General features: G+C 27.6%; 2 protein-coding genes across 7 annotated transcripts; one reads left to right on the top strand and one right to left on the bottom strand.

The window, feature by feature from the left end:
- LOC145194966 (transcription factor BTF3 homolog 4-like) lies at positions 1 to 2463 on the bottom strand. Its single transcript, XM_090070803.1, has 8 exons — positions 2359 to 2463; positions 1555 to 1611; positions 1185 to 1350; positions 779 to 835; positions 540 to 577; positions 348 to 399; positions 176 to 223; positions 1 to 72 (listed from the first exon to the last, which is right to left on the bottom strand). The coding sequence occupies exons 2-8, from the start codon at positions 1606 to 1608 to the stop codon at positions 17 to 19; spliced, it is 471 nt and encodes a 156-aa protein (XP_089926929.1). The 5' UTR covers positions 1609 to 1611; positions 2359 to 2463; the 3' UTR covers positions 1 to 16.
- A 58-nt stretch (positions 2464 to 2521) lies between these two features.
- Positions 2522 to 15339, top strand: LOC145194884 (mitogen-activated protein kinase kinase kinase 1-like). Of its 6 annotated transcripts, none has more exons than XM_090070277.1 (16): positions 2522 to 2692; positions 3435 to 3495; positions 3913 to 4137; positions 5798 to 5914; positions 7735 to 8005; positions 8259 to 8361; positions 8464 to 8569; positions 11002 to 11220; positions 11299 to 11420; positions 11599 to 12203; positions 12278 to 12567; positions 13062 to 13211; positions 13503 to 13665; positions 14021 to 14295; positions 14556 to 14687; positions 14890 to 15339. In XM_090070277.1, exons 2-16 carry the CDS (start codon positions 3487 to 3489, stop codon positions 15031 to 15033), a joined length of 2931 nt encoding a protein of 976 aa, XP_089926403.1. In that variant the 5' UTR covers positions 2522 to 2692; positions 3435 to 3486; the 3' UTR covers positions 15034 to 15339. The 6 variants fall into 6 exon arrangements, with proteins under 6 accessions (XP_089926403.1, XP_089926400.1, XP_089926405.1 ...); XM_090070275.1 differs by having other exon boundaries at positions 2572 to 2692; positions 3435 to 3499; positions 3917 to 4137; XM_090070274.1 differs by lacking the exon at positions 3435 to 3495 and having other exon boundaries at positions 2539 to 2692.
- The last annotated feature ends 1198 nt before the right edge of the window (positions 15340 to 16537 follow it).

Here is a 16537-nt window from a genome sequence, read left to right as displayed (position 1 = left end):
TTTATAAAACGACACTCTATTCATGACTAGCTGTTTCGTTTTTCGATGCTTCGTCGAAATTTTCAATAAGATCTAAAATAAAATATTGATATTTGATTTCTCACAACTAAAATTACAAAAAAGCAAAAAACAAACATGAAAGAATAAAAATCTGAATTTATAATTTCATCCATACCTGGAACATCATCACCTTCATCGTGTTCTGTAGCGGTTTCAAGACGAGCTGCAAGGAAAAGCAATTAATAATTTTGATTAACTTTTTTTTTTTTTAAAAAAAAATAATTTATAAACATGAAGATAAAAAAATAAAAATGATGTTGCTATACTGAATGATGTTGCTAACTCACTTTGTGGAAGGCGCTCAGCAAGCTTTCGAAGATTAGTTAAACCCTCTGCACCCTATAATTTTTTCATAAAAAAATTCTTTTAAACAACCAAAATTTTCTCATTCTTTAAAAAAAAAGAAAAAGAAAAAGAAAAGAAAAAAAATCATAAAGTAGAAGTCTTAAAAAGTATATATTTTTTTAATTAAAACTTACTAATTGATTTAAAATTCCAGGAAGCATTTCAGTGAGTTCTAAATGAAAGATCAAAAAAGTCTAAGACAATATAAAAAAAAAATGATACATTATAGCCATCAGAATATAAAATTCCAAAAAAACCCTGCCAACTTGGAACCACTTGGTTTTTTATAATTGAAATTAACCAATATATATCATAAAAAATTTAGTTTTATGTAAGAAGTATTCTATTTTAGTTTTATTCAAATAAGTCTTACGCTTGTGCTCTGCATTTCCTGTGATAGCAAAGGTATTGGCAGCTAAAGATGCTTGTACTAAACAGGAAACCAAAAAACAATGTAATTATTTGCTTTCACATGGTTGTAATAATAATAATGATGATAACAATAAAAATACAATCATCATCGTCGACGTCGTCATCATTGTCGTCGTCTTCATCATCATCATCATCATCATCATCATCATCATCATCATCATCATCATCATCATCATCATCATCATCATCATCATCATCATCATCATCATCATCATCATCATCATCATCATCATCATCATCATCATCATCATCATCATCATCATCATCATCATCATCATCATCATCATCATCATCATCATCATCATCAATAAATAAAAAAGCAATCAAAACAAAAAAAGTCAAGCCACCTTTTGGATTGTTGAAGTGAATAACAGTACCATCATCTCGGATCATATTGACCTCCTCAATACCAGGAATTGTGTTAACAGAAAGTTTTTTCAATGAGCCTTGCAGTTTTTTGTCATCAGTCGTAGCAGTTTTGTGGACAACCTTTCTCTTGCGTCTTTGAGTACCCTAGAAAATGGGAACTGAGAGTAAATTTAATGTTGATTTAAGAGAAGTGAAAAATAGTACTACTAGTTTTATTCAAATAGTTTATATTCAAACATTTCATACTTAGACATGAAAATCATTTAATAGACATCTAAATCTAAAAACAAATTTTTAATTTACATTTGTAACATAATTCTTAGAAGTTTTGCAAAGATGGTAACTTACCTTTCCACCAATTCTAACTTCATTTTGCAACTTTTTTAATTTATCTGGATTCATCTTCTAAAAACCAATAATAGAATAATTCAATTTGCTTGCTGAATTAAGATTTTTAAAATATTGCTTTTACTACAGGCACTAACAAGTGTTTATATTAGTAAACTGCTATTTAAAGTATTACTACAGAATGCAATTTATACATTTCATCTAATGGTGTTAATAAATGTTAACTTATTGCTCATTTACAACCTATTTTTTTAAGGTAATTTGGCAACAATTAACAAATATTTCAGCTATGATCTTAAGAAGACAAGAAACAGCTATGCTTATTTTATGCTATGATTATTAAATTTAACAGCATTTCAACTTATTGCAGATCAGTGAAAAAAAGATATTCATGTAAAAAAAGATATATTTCATATATTGTTTCAATTATACTTGTATATAAATTGGTTTCTAATTTCTCCATAACCAACTGATTCAACTATGTTTGTATATAAATTGGTTTCTAATTTCTTCATAACCAACTGATTTGAAAAAAGTGATTAAGAAACTCCTATAAACCTGTGGAATCTACTGATCTTCATTTGCTGTGCCATTTACATGCATAAATACTAACTAATAAAATGATAAACTTAAGATCACGTCTTAATAGCAAACTTGTTTGATGTTGAGGTAAATTGACCATTGTTTGACTGTTCTCTTTAGCAAAAAAAAAAAGAATGCTAAACATTAATAAATGCTATAAAAACTGCACAACTGATACAGTTAACTTCCTGAAATGGTACTAAAACATTAAAGCCAACTGACCTGGACCGCTTATCTTGGCACAAGTCAAACGCACGCGGGGGAAAAGAACTCGAATGACGCTAAAATAGATGCAAAACAGGCGCAGCTGCGCATTGAATATTCGAAATAAAAGCCCTGAAACCTAGTACTTTTTGAACCAATCATAGGTCTCGTCAACATGACGTTTTTCTATTTAAAAAGAACAAAACAAAACGAAAGAAACAAAAAAAAAAAAACAAAATTGAGAACAAAGGCCGTGTTTTGATTCCGAGGATTGATTACTACATAAGCCAATATTTTACTAAGTAGAAATATGAACCCTAGTGTACAGCATGCAAAAACAGGCTCATTCAAGGTGTGTAATATAGTGTAATATACAGTATGTATTTAATCTACGCCGTATTTTTATTATTATTATAGTTATTATTAGCATTTTTTTCTATTTAAGAATACCACTACATAGCTTGTTTAACAAATAATACTCACAACTCAAAAGTATAAACTTCAAAAAAATTTTTTAACAAAAGTCAAAACATCTTAAAATTAGTATCATGCGATATGTAATTATTTTGGCTAAGATTAGTTGCTAAAACGTACACCTTACTTCTAGTTTAATAGAACTAACAAAAAAAGCACTAAGTTTTATATATATATATATATATATATATATATATATATATATATATATATATATATATATATATATATATATATATATATATATATATATCTTTTATATCTTTTACATCTGAATATACTGAAAAAAAAAAAGTTATAAGTTCATTATTTTTAGTTATCATCATTTTCATATATTTTATTTTAAAAAAGGGTTAGTGTACAACTATATTACAAGATTTTATGAATAATATTGCTTTTATACTTATTCTATATTTGAATGCAGTAATCTCATGCATTAAATCATACTCACTTTTACTAATTTTTGAAAATTAAGTTAATATTTTTTGAGTGCAAGTTCTGAAAGAACACAAACACTTGATAACTCAATGGATACTAATTATTTTAGTTTAAAATGTTTTATAATTCAGAAAAAACTTTGTGCATTTCATTTTCTTTTTTTCAAGTTTTCCTTTATTTAGCTTCAATTATATTGGTTGAAAATTAAAGTAAAGGTTGAGAACTTTTATTTTAATGAAGCAGGTAGGTTAATTATAAGCATTAAGATATTTATGTTGATTTATGAGAGTGCATACTTATATAGATGCGTTTGTACAAGATATAAGATTAATTAATACAATGTTTATCATACAGATTGTGGTTATACTTAGGTAAATAAACTAAGGTTAGCTTATTGGCAAATTATACTTTGTAACAGTCATGGTTTAAAAAAAGAAACAAACATGATAATGATTCATTTTACTTTAATAGGTATTTGGATTTTTTTACATAGTTTAACTTGTACTATAGTTCTAAAAGTCACAAAGTATAATAAAAAAGTTTAGATATAATGGATAAATAAATTTAAGTATAGGTAGATTCTTCTTTTTTTTTAAATGCACCTCTTTTTTTTTACTATCATTCTGCCAAATTATTGATTCTTTTACAAAATACTCTTAGGTAGAAAAGCCTGAAAGAAAGAGAAGTCCGTCACCACGGTTTTCAAAAAGATCACCTTCACCTAATATTGACCCACATGTTGAAGCTGATATGAATCGTGTTAAAAAACAAGTTACCAAAGTTTTAAAGGCAAGGCTTTATCTTCTAGAACAACCTGGGCCTAACTCATTTCATATAGGAGGTGACTCACCTGATCATAAATATAAAGTTATTATTGGTCCTCAGGTACATAGTATTTTTTGTGTGTTTGTGTGTCTGTGTGTGTAAAAATATTCAAGTAATTTATAATTTTATTCACAGTAGTTATAATCCTCTTGTTGAAATTCTTAAGTATTACATTTATACTATTGGTGAGATATGTGGTACAATTGTATTTATATGTTATAACTAAAGCCTAACTGATATGGGATATATATGGAATTTTATATATTTTGTGACTTACATGGAATTTTAAAATATTTTAGAGAGGTAAAGGTATTAAAAACCAATATGGTGGTAAATAGATTGAGTTTTTTTAAGAAATGGAAATGGAAAGACTATAAGTAGACTATCCATTAACTTTGCATTGTAGTATTTTTATTTTTTTGAATTATTACATTTATACAGAGACTCCTTGATATCTGCTAAGTTAATGCAATAAAATTAGGGTCAATGGTTTGAGAAGTATTTATTTATGTTCTACACTATAATAAAGTTAAGATAAAAGAGAAAATTATGTTACTATCAGCAGGCAGTTGGGACAAAAGTGGTTCTCAGAATAAATACCTGGAGTAGTTGTGATCAATCAGTGCAAAAAACAATGTAGGTTATGAATTGATATTTTATTGAAAAAGCTAAAATTAGTTGGGCTCTAGTTATAACTTATATTAAATAAACATATTGTACCTTACATAATTATGTCATTTCACTTTAATAAATTATATTTAAACAAATTATACTTAAATGAGTTACACTTAAATTATATTCAAATAAGTTGTTTAAACAAATTATATTTAAATAAGCTATGTTTAAACAAATTATATATAAATAAATTAGGTTTAATAAATTATATTCAAATAAATTATGGTTAAACAAATTGGAAAAATAAGTTATGTTTAAACAAATTATGCTTATACAAATCATATTAAATAAACTTTTTTTTTTAATTTTTAAGGGGTTTTATTCAAACTTAGTTTTTTCTAACATTGTAAACAAAGTAACTTAATTATATACTCAACTACAGCTAATGACTAAAAAGCTCATGACTAACTAACTTACATGTTGTCTCTTCTTGCTTTGTTTTCTTTCCAGTGCACATGATTGTTTTTTTCTTTGTTATTACCATGATCCCCAGTTTCAAAAAATATATTATGAAGGGTTGCTTGAAGGGTATGATTTAAATTTAAATGGTGTGATAAAAGTTATGCTAAAAAAAAATGTATGAAGTTATTTTTAAACCATTCGCTGCATTGATATGCATTTTTTGTTTGCATATTTTTACATTGTTCAGTTATCTTTGCTTTATTGCATGCTATGTCTGGTAGGATCAAATTTTGATAAGGGGCATTTTTACTTATAACAAGAGTTCATCATAAATGTTGATTTTATTGTTTAAAATAAATCTTTATTGTAATTATCAGTGTTAATATACACTCTTTTCCTTTCACTGGATTAAATTTATTTTTTGAATGTCAACTCTGTTTTAAAATTCAGGGATAAACAAAGGTTTTAGCATCTGAGCTACTTCTTTTGTATATTAAATTTTTGATATATATGATAATATTCAACATGTAAAACATATTTTTTGTATTAATTAGTTTTCTGATTTTTACATGTCATTCTAGAAAAATTGATTTTTGTTTTTCAATCATTTTAACTTTTAACATTTTTTAATGTGCATTTTAAGACATGTACATGTGGAAAAGATCAGTTTTGTGTTCATGTTCTATTTGTAATGTTACGCGTATTCCAAATTAAAGAAACAGATCCTATGTTATGGTCAAGAGAGCTTAAAAATTATGAGGTAGGAAAATTACCAACTAATTATTATTAATTTAAAAAATAAAAGTAATTCAAGTAGTAGTTTCATTCAACACTGTTTAGGTTGTTTTTTTTTTCAAACTAATTCATATTTCACTATAAAATTACATTATTTCAAAGCTTTAGTTACTAAACAACTGTTTCTTACTGAGGTTTCTAGTGTTTCTGTATTCAATATTTTTATATTCTCTATTTTTAATGCAGCTTCAATATGCAATTTAATACTGCACTTAAAAAGTGCAAGTAAAATTTATAGTTTAATATAGTGGGTTGAGTTACTACTTTTTTTATGCAAAAATTTTTTTTTTTTTTCAAAATTTTCTTTGAAACCAACTAATTAATACAATTAAAAGCGTATTAAATGTGTTAATTAATTGATTCTCTATTGAATGGTATATAACTCGAACTTGTTGGATTTACCAGTCTTGAGTAAATATTAATCCAATTAGAACATAAATGTACTTCTAATTTAGCAAAAATATAGAGTCAGTTAAAATTTAAACGACTTCAGTTGAAATATCTCAACAAACTGTTATCCGAATGGTCTAAAATTTTGGTGGTTGATTTCTTTCGAACGATATAAATGTTCTTGCAAAAATAAAATTATCATTTTTATGAGTTATTCGCATTGGTAATTATTTGGTAAAGTAAAAAGATAAAAATGGGCAGAAAAGCTGTTTCAGACAATGTAGAATGACAAATTGTATGTCTGCTAAAAGATAATATCGAAAGGTTAGACAAGATCCTAAAATTTCTTACTGCGAACTTGCTGAAGGGTTCACAAGTATGCCTGGTAACGTTAGTGTTAGTAGATGGACTGAAGATGCCTAGATAAGAAAGGCTTAGATTGCTTTATTGCTGCTCGAAAACCACTTTTGCATGTCTCAGATTGCCTAAAAAGATTAAAGTGGTGTAGAGAAAGACTTCACTGGTCTGTAGAAGACTGGGCCTAAGTCATTTTCAGTGGCAAATCCAATTTTGAGGTGAAAAAGATTAATCATCAAGAGGCTGGCTGGTGAAAAGTTCAAAGAGCATTTTTGTGTACCAAGGATATAAGGCAGAGGAGGATCAGTCGGAATATGGGGATATTTCTCCCATAAAGGAACAGGATCATACAACATTTATAACAGCAGAATTAACCAGTACAACTACAAAGAGACCCTCAAAAGTAAACTTTTACCAACAGCCAGTGCTTTTTACAGGAGAAGACAGCGATGGATTTTTCAGCACAATGGCGCAATGGCTCACACTGCAATCTCGGTTAAAGAGTGGCTTGATTGGAAAAATATTCTCCAGATCTCAATCCCATCAAGAACATTTGGGCTTGGATAGACAAGAGATTGATTAAAGAGAGCATAACTAGTGTTGTGCAATTACAGCAGGTTTTAGAAAAACTTTGGAAAGAATTTCCAAGAGAATTATGCATCAGACTAGTTGAATCTATCCCTAGACGTGTTGGGGAATGTGTGAAAGTTTGTAGTGCGCATACAAAATACTAAAATCAACCCTGACTATTTTTTTGCTCTGTTTTTTTGTTTGTTTTAACAGTTGTATATATTTCTCATAAAAAGGTATCTTAAATTTTTTTTTGAAAAATTTTTTTCTCTTATTTTGTTTATAATACCACTGTTAATAAAATTTAAAACAATTTAAATTATTAAATTTTTCGTTTGCTTTAAATATAAAAAAAAACATAAAAAAAATTATATTAAAAATCAACTGACTCAATATTTATGCAACTCACTGTATAAAATTTTTTTTTTGCAATTTAACTTCAATTTGTTTATTTTTATTTAAATTAAGGTGGAATCCCTATTCAGTAAATATCGTCAAAGGATTGCTGCTTTATCGATTAAAAAAGTGCAAGCTAATCTCTTAAAAATAAAAGCTGCTCAATCTACTATATTGCCCAGTCCTTTGGTTGTTGCAGGTCATTCATCGCATTCTTTTAATTCTATTAGAGAAGAGGAAGAAGTATGTCCAATATGTTTGTCAGATCTTGTTGAAGGTGAGAGTATGACATTATGCAAAGAAGGGTGTCAAAATCGACTACACCATCATTGTATGGCTGTTTGTAAGTACCTTATAGTAAAATTTGTTCTAAAGAGGCATCATTTAGATCTTAAAAAGTGCTTGGAGTTTCTAAACTTTTAACAAAAAGTTATATCCTAAAAGACATATCACAGTTAAAATACCATGTTTTATTGAGGGTGCAATATTTGCAGTTGTATACAACTTGTTTTTTTTTTCTATAAGTTTTGAAAAAATGACAATTATATAAATTTTTTTCTCAGTAACCTTTTTTGAGTGATTTCTATTTTGTGTAGGGGCAGAAGAGTGCAGAAGGCGTAAGGAAAAGTTAAACTGTCCTTTATGTCGCACAGTATGGAAGTCTCGAAAAAGTGTTTCCCCTGAAAAACTTAGTCCGAGGTAAAACATCATTTTCGGGTCAAAGTTATTCATCCATGACATTTACTGCATATTAGTTTTACAAACCTTTTAAAGTTAGTTTTTATTGATTTTTATTTAAAGCATAAGTTCACAAGACAATCATTTGTCATCAGCAGATGCTACAGGTCTGCCCCACAATGAAGTTGTTCCAGAAGAATATAAAAGTCTTACTGAATCATGGATACAGGTTTGTTCAACCTACTGAATTTAAAATAATTACATATAATTATAAATAATTAAATATTCCAGTTTACTAATGCTATTTAATTAATATAATATATTCATGGCATTTTAAAGATTCATTTGTTGATTGGGCATGAGTAATTTTATGAATGATAGTGATAAAATTAGTGGTATACCCCGTATAAAAGTCAAGGTTTTAGACATGCACATAATTTTGAGGTAAAATAAAACTTCAATTGAAAGACCATCTAAAAGTAATTTTAAAATACTACTATCAGATTTTTTTATATAATATATAATATTATGAAATAAAATAAGTAAAATAATACAAAGTAATATATAATATGTAGGAAGTGTTTTTCTCACTGCCTGAGTATGAAGGTCTTCCATCAACATTGATAAAAAAGTTGTTGATTTTTCAGTGGATTGCAATAAAAATTTTACTTGCCTGTTGATATAGAAGAATAAAAAAAGGAATATCATTGCACTTATAAAATTTTAAATTAAATACAGCTTCTTTTTCTTAACCAAGAATCTTTGTCAGTATATATGTACACATATACTGACAAAGATGTTAGTTATATATATATATATATATATATATATATATATATATATATATATATATATATATATATATATATATATATATACATATATATATATATATATATATATATATATATATATATATATATATATATATATATATATATATATATATATATATATATATCAGAATAAAAAAAAAAAAGTTTAAAAACATTTTTCTAGAAAGAATTGATATTCTAACCTACTTGATATAAAATAATATCTTCATTTGAAATTTTGCTGGTTCTACATTTGCAAAAATGATGAGTCTGCAAAGTTTCAAATGTCAGTATCTCAAAAACTGCTTAGGATTTTTTTATTCAAATTTTTGCAATTTCATTTTCATTTATACTTTGTTTCATTTATAATGAACTAGAAATATTGTAAAGATCAAATGATTCTAGACAGGGTTATCAAATTGTTTTTTTTTGTGTGTGTGACAAATCGACAATGACCCACTAGGCAACTTGTTGTGATCAACTAAATACATATGAACTGTTCACTTAAGGTTCTCAAATATTAAAGTATGCACTATTTCAATGTGTGAAATCATCATTAAAAAAAAAAAAAGCATTTTACTCTCTTTACTTAATTAAAATCATGGTCAAAATAAGTTCTTTATCCTTAGCAAAAAAATCAACCACAATTGTTTGTAGTAAGTATACATCTTTAATCACAAATTGCAATAAATGAATTATACAATTATACTTCTGCATATTTCTGGCACTATCTCTTACAGACATCTGTCATTTGTCTTCACCAGTTTTTCAGTTAACATACTTTTTTACAATATGTAATACTGTGTGGGATTCTGGAAAATGTGATGCATACAGTTCTAATGTAGTAATCCAATGTTCTAATGATAAAGTGAATGTTCCATAGGATTAGAAACAAGACAAAATGTTTGAATTGAAGTTATTGCATTTTGCTTTATGAAGATGATCAGAAGTTAGTAAATTTGTTTATGTCAATTATAAAAATTTCAATAAAATTATACATTATCCTGTAGTTAATTAAAAAAAATTTAAATTTACATACTGTGGTAGATATAATATATATGCATATATTTTTATAAAAAAATTTAGTTTTCCATGATTTTTCTAAATGATTTAAATGTTGATAAATAAATTCTAACATACATTTAATTTTTTTTTTTTTTTTTTTAAAAAAATATAAAAAAACCTTTCCAATTATCTAGTATCCTGCCAAATATCTTTTTCAGCATGCAACCTACATAATAACTGGCTGGATTATAAAGTTCAATATCCAACGCACCCTTAGTGTAAACTTTTGTTTATACTCAACTAATTTATTGTGTTATTTTCATTTTTTGCTCCTTTAAAATATTTAAGGCAATTATGTGAGTAGATGCTAACAAGCTTCTTCTGAAATAGGTTGGTATACAACAATTTTGTAACAAGGGCACACATAGGTTGGTATATAAAAATGCTGTAGCAAGAGCACAAATAGGTTGATATATAACAATGCTGTAACAAGGGCACAAATAGGTTGGTATATAACAATGTTGTAACAAGAGCATAAATGGATTAAAAACTTCAAATTGTTTATAAAGTATGCTCTTAAAACCATGAGTTTATTATTTTAGTTTTTAATAATTCCTTTATAAAAATTATGAAAAAGCCATCTAAAGTTTTATAAATTAAGTGTTATGCATATGAAAATTGCTCGGGTAAACAAAAACTCTTATTCTGTTTGACTAATCCCATTTTTAATTCAGAGAAAAAATTATGTAAATTATATAAAATGTATTAAATTATATAAAATATGTTTTTGTGTAAAATAAAAAAAGAGTTGTAAAAAGAATTTTAGTTGCTTTTTCATTAGATATTTGGCTTTGATGCTGTTGCTTGTTTGTTTTCAAGAGATTGGAAACATCGGGAATCTGGTCTCCGTTATATCAGCCGCAAAGCAGTAAAAACACTGGCTGAACGACGCTCAACTACTTCTTATGTTGAGAATAAACATGAAACTATTCAAGCATGTGCAGCTATTTTAGAATATATTGTAGCAGACCCTGTATACAATGTTTTTATTGGAGCACTGGTAAGAGTTGCAAAGTGTTTTCACTAATCTCTTATCTGCCTGTTTAGACTCTTATATAATCTTCTGCTACAATTTTAGCGTGCCTTTCGTGCAATTATTTCTGCTGTACAAAATCGTACTCAAAATGAGGTTAATATATTCAACCAAGCAATCAAACCAGTTATTGAAAAAATTATTTTAAAATGTGCAGATGCAAACAGGTTGGGTATTTTTCTTACCTTTCTATTCTTTTTATATTAAATTCAGTGTTTCAACTAAATTTCTATGTTTCTATCAATTTGTGTTATTAGTATAATATTAACATAATTTTCTTAAGTTGTTTGTTACCTTTGGTAATTAGTGTTAGTACTTACTTATTTAGTTTGTGTTTTCTTTTAGGCGTGTAGTCATCATAGCTATTAAAGTACTATTAGAATTTGTTCAAGGTGAACTATATACATTAAGTAATGGCTCAGAAAACTTTATGGACCTTATTTTTACCTGTTTTCAAATTAACAGAGAAGAATTAGCAAATTGGCAATGGTGGCTTGGTCGTTTGGCTTTTATGCGTCGGTTACTTGATGAGCATGGTAATTTAGTATTGCGTTGCGAAGATGATCTTCTAAATCTTTCTATACCAGTTTCTCCACGCACTGATCTTGATCTGAATCAGTTTTTATCTTCACTTGAAGAAAATATTGTTACTAGTTCAATATATGATGATGTTGCTATTCAAAGACTTCAAGACATGGTTATTTTTTCGACTTCTGCAATCTCTTCAACTCATAAAAAAGTACATTTGTATGCATTGTCTTTACTAGTTAAATGCATAGCTATATCTTCTCATGATTCAACAGCATTTCAACGCATCAAAAAAACTGTAAATGAATTAAATCAAAGTTTAAAGAGTAAACTTCATCGACACTTATCAACAGAAGCTCAGAGAGAACAGCTTGACATGCTACATATTTTAGATGATTATGAAGATCAACAGGATCAGCGAGGTAATGTTATGCAAAGTGCTGAATGTTTGTTTCATTTTTTGTATTATTTTGTTAAAATAGTGTTTTTCTTCAAGGCAACCGTTTTGATGTAACACTAAATGAAGACGAAGAAAAAGAATTAACAGAGGCTGGTGCTTCTGCAGCTTTAACTCCACCTGCATCTCCCCAAAATGTACGCAAACCACATGTCAGCCCTCCATCTTCTGCCTATGATCCAGGACTAAAATGTGTGCGTCAAGTTGAAGATGATGAAGCTGTTGCTCTTGCAGTAGCCTTAGAGAAGTCAATGCAAAGACCAGAAAATGTAATACCTGAACAGTTAATACCTACTGATGATCTGACTTTAGTTCATGTTCAACCAGTGGTAAGTATTAAGTATTTTATTTGAAGCTCAAACAAGTTTTAATTACGTATAAAAATGCACCAAACTTCAAATACAAAAAGACTGTGAAAAGAAAAACAAGCTTTAACCTTAAAAAAAATATTGTTAGTATTCAAATTGGTTCAACTTTATGTTTTTATTTGTGTTTTTTAGGAGTGAGCTGATATACTATATAATTTTGTTTTATATAAATAAACAAGATTATATAGTAAATAAACTATAAAAAATGCTTTGTATAGCATTTTAATCATTAGGATATTTTATGCAAAAATGAGAATCTTGCCGTTTTGTATAACTTCCCAATTAATAAATTTGTTGAGTTACTCAAGTTAGCAAAAAGTTAAAAGAAAAATCACTGACTTCTTATCTTGTGTTTATTATTGTAAATGATTTCTAGCATAGCTTAAAACATGCATATATAAAAGAGCTGTTTTTATATTTATTTAGAATACTTTTTGTTTGTTTATTGTAAACAGGATGGTCAGGAGAGCGAAACATGTTTAGCCAAAAACGTCTATTTGGAAAATATTCACTGGAAAAAAGGAGGCTTACTTGGTACTGGAGCATTTTCTTCATGTTATGAAGCCATGGATTTTAAAAGTGGTCGTTTGATGGCAGTTAAACAAGTAAACTTAAAACTCCTTCAATTATTTCATAAATTTTGTAAATTTTATCTAAGAGAAATTAAATTTCAAAAAGTTTATATATTAGTGGTTTATATATTATATATTTATATATGAATGAAAAAAATGTTTGAGTTAGTTAAAAAAAAAATTGCTTTAAGAGAATTATTTTTGTATCTGTCTCGCAAGATTTTTGAGTCAATAAAACTGAGATAGGCATGAAACCACTTCTTATTAGAGTTATTCTTGTAAGATATCATTTTCTCACCTGCTCATACTCTTCTCATACTTTAGATATCATTTTGTCGAAATAGTGAAGAAGAGCAAAATAAGGTTCACGAGATTGTACTTGAAGAAATCTCGCTGCTAACAAAACTCAAACATCCCAATATTGTATCATGCATTGGTGCTACTCAACATGATGGCCATTATAATTTGTTTATGGAATTAATGCCAGGTAATATATTAGGTAGCAATAGGTTTGGGAATTTGGTTTTAATTACCATGCTTTTATATTTTTGTTTTAATTGTAATCAGGCTTTTATCTTATATTTATTTTTATAATTTTATAATTATAATTATAATTTTATTTAATAAGTTATTTTCTTTGTTAATATTTTTGAATCAAATTCTCATCAAATACTTTTATGAAAAAAATAAGGTTTTTTCAAATATGATTCTGCCTATCTTTGACACTATTTATAAATTGGTTACCATATTGAAAATCAAAATCTATGCTCCTAACCCATATAACCATAACTTACAAAATAGTTTTCATTTTACTAAATTTTAACTACTTTAAATTTCACTAGGAGGATCTATTAGTAGACTATTAACAAGATTTGGTCCATTTCGTGAATCCGTAATATTAAGTTACACAAGACAAATATTGCAAGCATTATCATACCTGCATCAACACCAAACTCTTCACAGAGATCTTAAAGGAGCCAACATTCTTGTGGATAGTACTGGTCAGATAGTTAAGCTAAGTGATTTTGGAACAGCTGCAAGATTACTTTCAAAAGGCACTGGTACAAAAGAATTTTCTGGCCAGTTACTCGGCACCATACCATTTATGGCCCCTGAAGTAATTTTGTTGATTACATTGAATAAAACATTTTTTCAATTTAATTAAGATTTTTTTTTTTAAATCTGAAAATTTTTCTTAATTTTCTCTGAAGTTGCTCAGGTGGTTACTTTAAAGTGTCATGTATTTATTTTGATTTAGACTAAGATAATTATATTACATGAATCTTTATGTGCAGCTTGATACTCAGCAATTGGATATGGGCTTTAAAATTTATGTGCATTATTTTTGATAAAACTTTTTAAACTATCTGTTTTTAGGTTTTGCGCGGTGCACATTATGGGCGTAAATGTGATATTTGGAGTTTAGGATGTTGTGTCATAGAAATGGCTACTTCTCATCACCCTTGGGGAACTGAACATAGTGATAATCATCTTGCTCTAATGTTTAAGGTAAAGAGAAATTATTGATATTGATATACTTTAAATTTGGTTTGTTAAGATGATGTTAATAAACTTTAATTTAATCAAATGATGTGATTGATCGCTTACAATCACACTCTCAAGAATAATACCTTCATTTTTAGTGAATGATTTTATTTAATCAATTAGTTTCAAATTTTTTATAAAATTTTCTAATTTCTTTTGTGTATAGATTGCTAGCGCGAATTGCGCCCCTTCAATACCTCAGTCACTTGGTCCTGGTTTACGAGATTTGGCACTCAGGTGTTTAGAAATAAAAGAGTCAGATCGCCCGAGCGCCCATGAATTATTGCAACATGCAATTTTTAGAATATAGAAAGTTTTTAACAGTTTATTTATATTGATGTATAAGAAGATCTATCGAAAAAATGACTTCCTCAAGTTTTATTGTGGGTAATGTAAATACGTATGTATATTTTTATAAAAAGCTTGTTTTACATAAATGAGCACATGGTCTGGAAAACTTCCGACTAGAATTTTCGCTATTTCATATCGAGCCTAATGAATAGCGCGCAATTATTATTCATATGTTTTTATAATGTAAAAACTGTTCAGTGTTTAAAAATGTAAATATAAATATGCATATATATATATATAAGACAACTTATCCGGCTTCAATAAAGTTGTGTTTTGTTTTTTTTTACGACCCTTGTTTAAACTTAAAATAAACGTGTAGGGTAGAGTTGTACTGAATGGACCACAAGATTAGACTTTTTTACAAATACTAATAATTCAATGAAGTCAATTGACGTGTTTCTCAAGATTATCTAGGATTATAACAGCACAGGGTTTGCCTGAGATGATCTAACAGAACCAGCAGTTGACTTTTTTAGAAAGAAATCTTTAAAATGGGCACGTGCAAATATGTAAAATGGTGTTAAACGATGACCCACTTCCATTCACTGCATTACAGATTGTTACCAAGATACCTGGTTCAACATTTGTAACAGCCTACTTGATGCTCGCTTCTTCTAGCTAAAACTGCTCAGGCACTTGAACAGTCTGTTGATGCCAGTCTCATCAACATTCCAAATATCATTTGGTGAAAACTTGTATTTGGTCAAAAGACTGCAGATTATTATAAAATAGATCCACATTACGTTAATTGAATGCTGACATTCGACCAATGGATGTTGCCTCTGGTTTTCTAATAACAAGTTCAAGATGACGTTTCAAAAAAGCTCTAAACCAATCAACACTAGCACATTTATTTGTTTGCTGAGGTCTTGAGCAACTTGGATTGTGGAAATTTCTTCTCAAGTTTCAGAGCATATTCAAATGTTAGTGCTCTCAGTTTAAGAGGGCCCTCAACCCATAGCCCCTTTTCGACTTTAAGTATCTCAGTAGCTTTTCTTTCAGATAAAATCTTTCTCAAAACGTCATCAACTGCTTGGATTATATTATTTGGATCTCAGCCACCCTCCACTGCTATTGCTTTCCTATGTCTCATAATGCTTTTGAAATAAAAAATAAATAAAAGTAAAACAATTTTATGATAAAAATTACTTTTTCGTGGTATTTTATATATAATATATAAAAGCTTAAATGTAGAATATTATGAACATTTTAAAATTTAATTTATTTTTTAACAACTAGTTATTTAAAACAAATAAGTTGCATTGAGTGATATTTTGATTGTAATGTCTTATATTAGTTTCTTAAGGCTTTTAATAGACACTCAAAAGTTTGTTAATTATGTTCATTTGAACCTGAAAAGTTTATCCAACATTAAAAAACTTACATAAAGGAGAGACATAAAGAATACTTTCTATTTAGATATATCAAATATAATGAAATATTTAGATCAATATTATGATATT

The sequence above is a fragment of the Hydra viridissima genome, unplaced genomic scaffold (assembly GCF_058129835.1).
Source record: "Hydra viridissima isolate aposymbiotic clone 2 unplaced genomic scaffold, HvirCarnegie_v1 scaffold_13, whole genome shotgun sequence".
Taxonomy (NCBI): Eukaryota; Metazoa; Cnidaria; class Hydrozoa; order Anthoathecata; family Hydridae; genus Hydra; species Hydra viridissima.
The sequence above is the reverse complement of the archived record's forward strand: the minus strand, read 5'-3'. Positions and strand labels throughout refer to the sequence as shown.

Bases quoted from the DNA above. Each gene is read 5' to 3' on its own strand.
- LOC145194966 (XM_090070803.1), bottom strand. From the start codon at position 1,608: ATGAATCCAGATAAATTAAAAAAGTTGCAAAATGAAGTTAGAATTGGT. The intron at 836-1,184 runs GTGGCTTGACTT...TTTCCTGTTTAG, and splicing joins TCACTTCAACAATCCAAAAG to TACAAGCATCTTTAGCTGCC. The intron at 73-175 runs GTATGGATGAAA...ATTTTATTTTAG, and splicing joins TGAAGGTGATGATGTTCCAG to ATCTTATTGAAAATTTCGAC.
- LOC145194884 (XM_090070274.1), top strand. From the start codon at position 2,651: ATGAACCCTAGTGTACAGCATGCAAAAACAGGCTCATTCAAG. The intron at 2,693-3,912 runs GTGTGTAATATA...AAATACTCTTAG, and splicing joins CAAAAACAGGCTCATTCAAG to GTAGAAAAGCCTGAAAGAAA. The intron at 14,688-14,889 runs GTAAAGAGAAAT...TTTTGTGTATAG, and splicing joins ATCTTGCTCTAATGTTTAAG to ATTGCTAGCGCGAATTGCGC.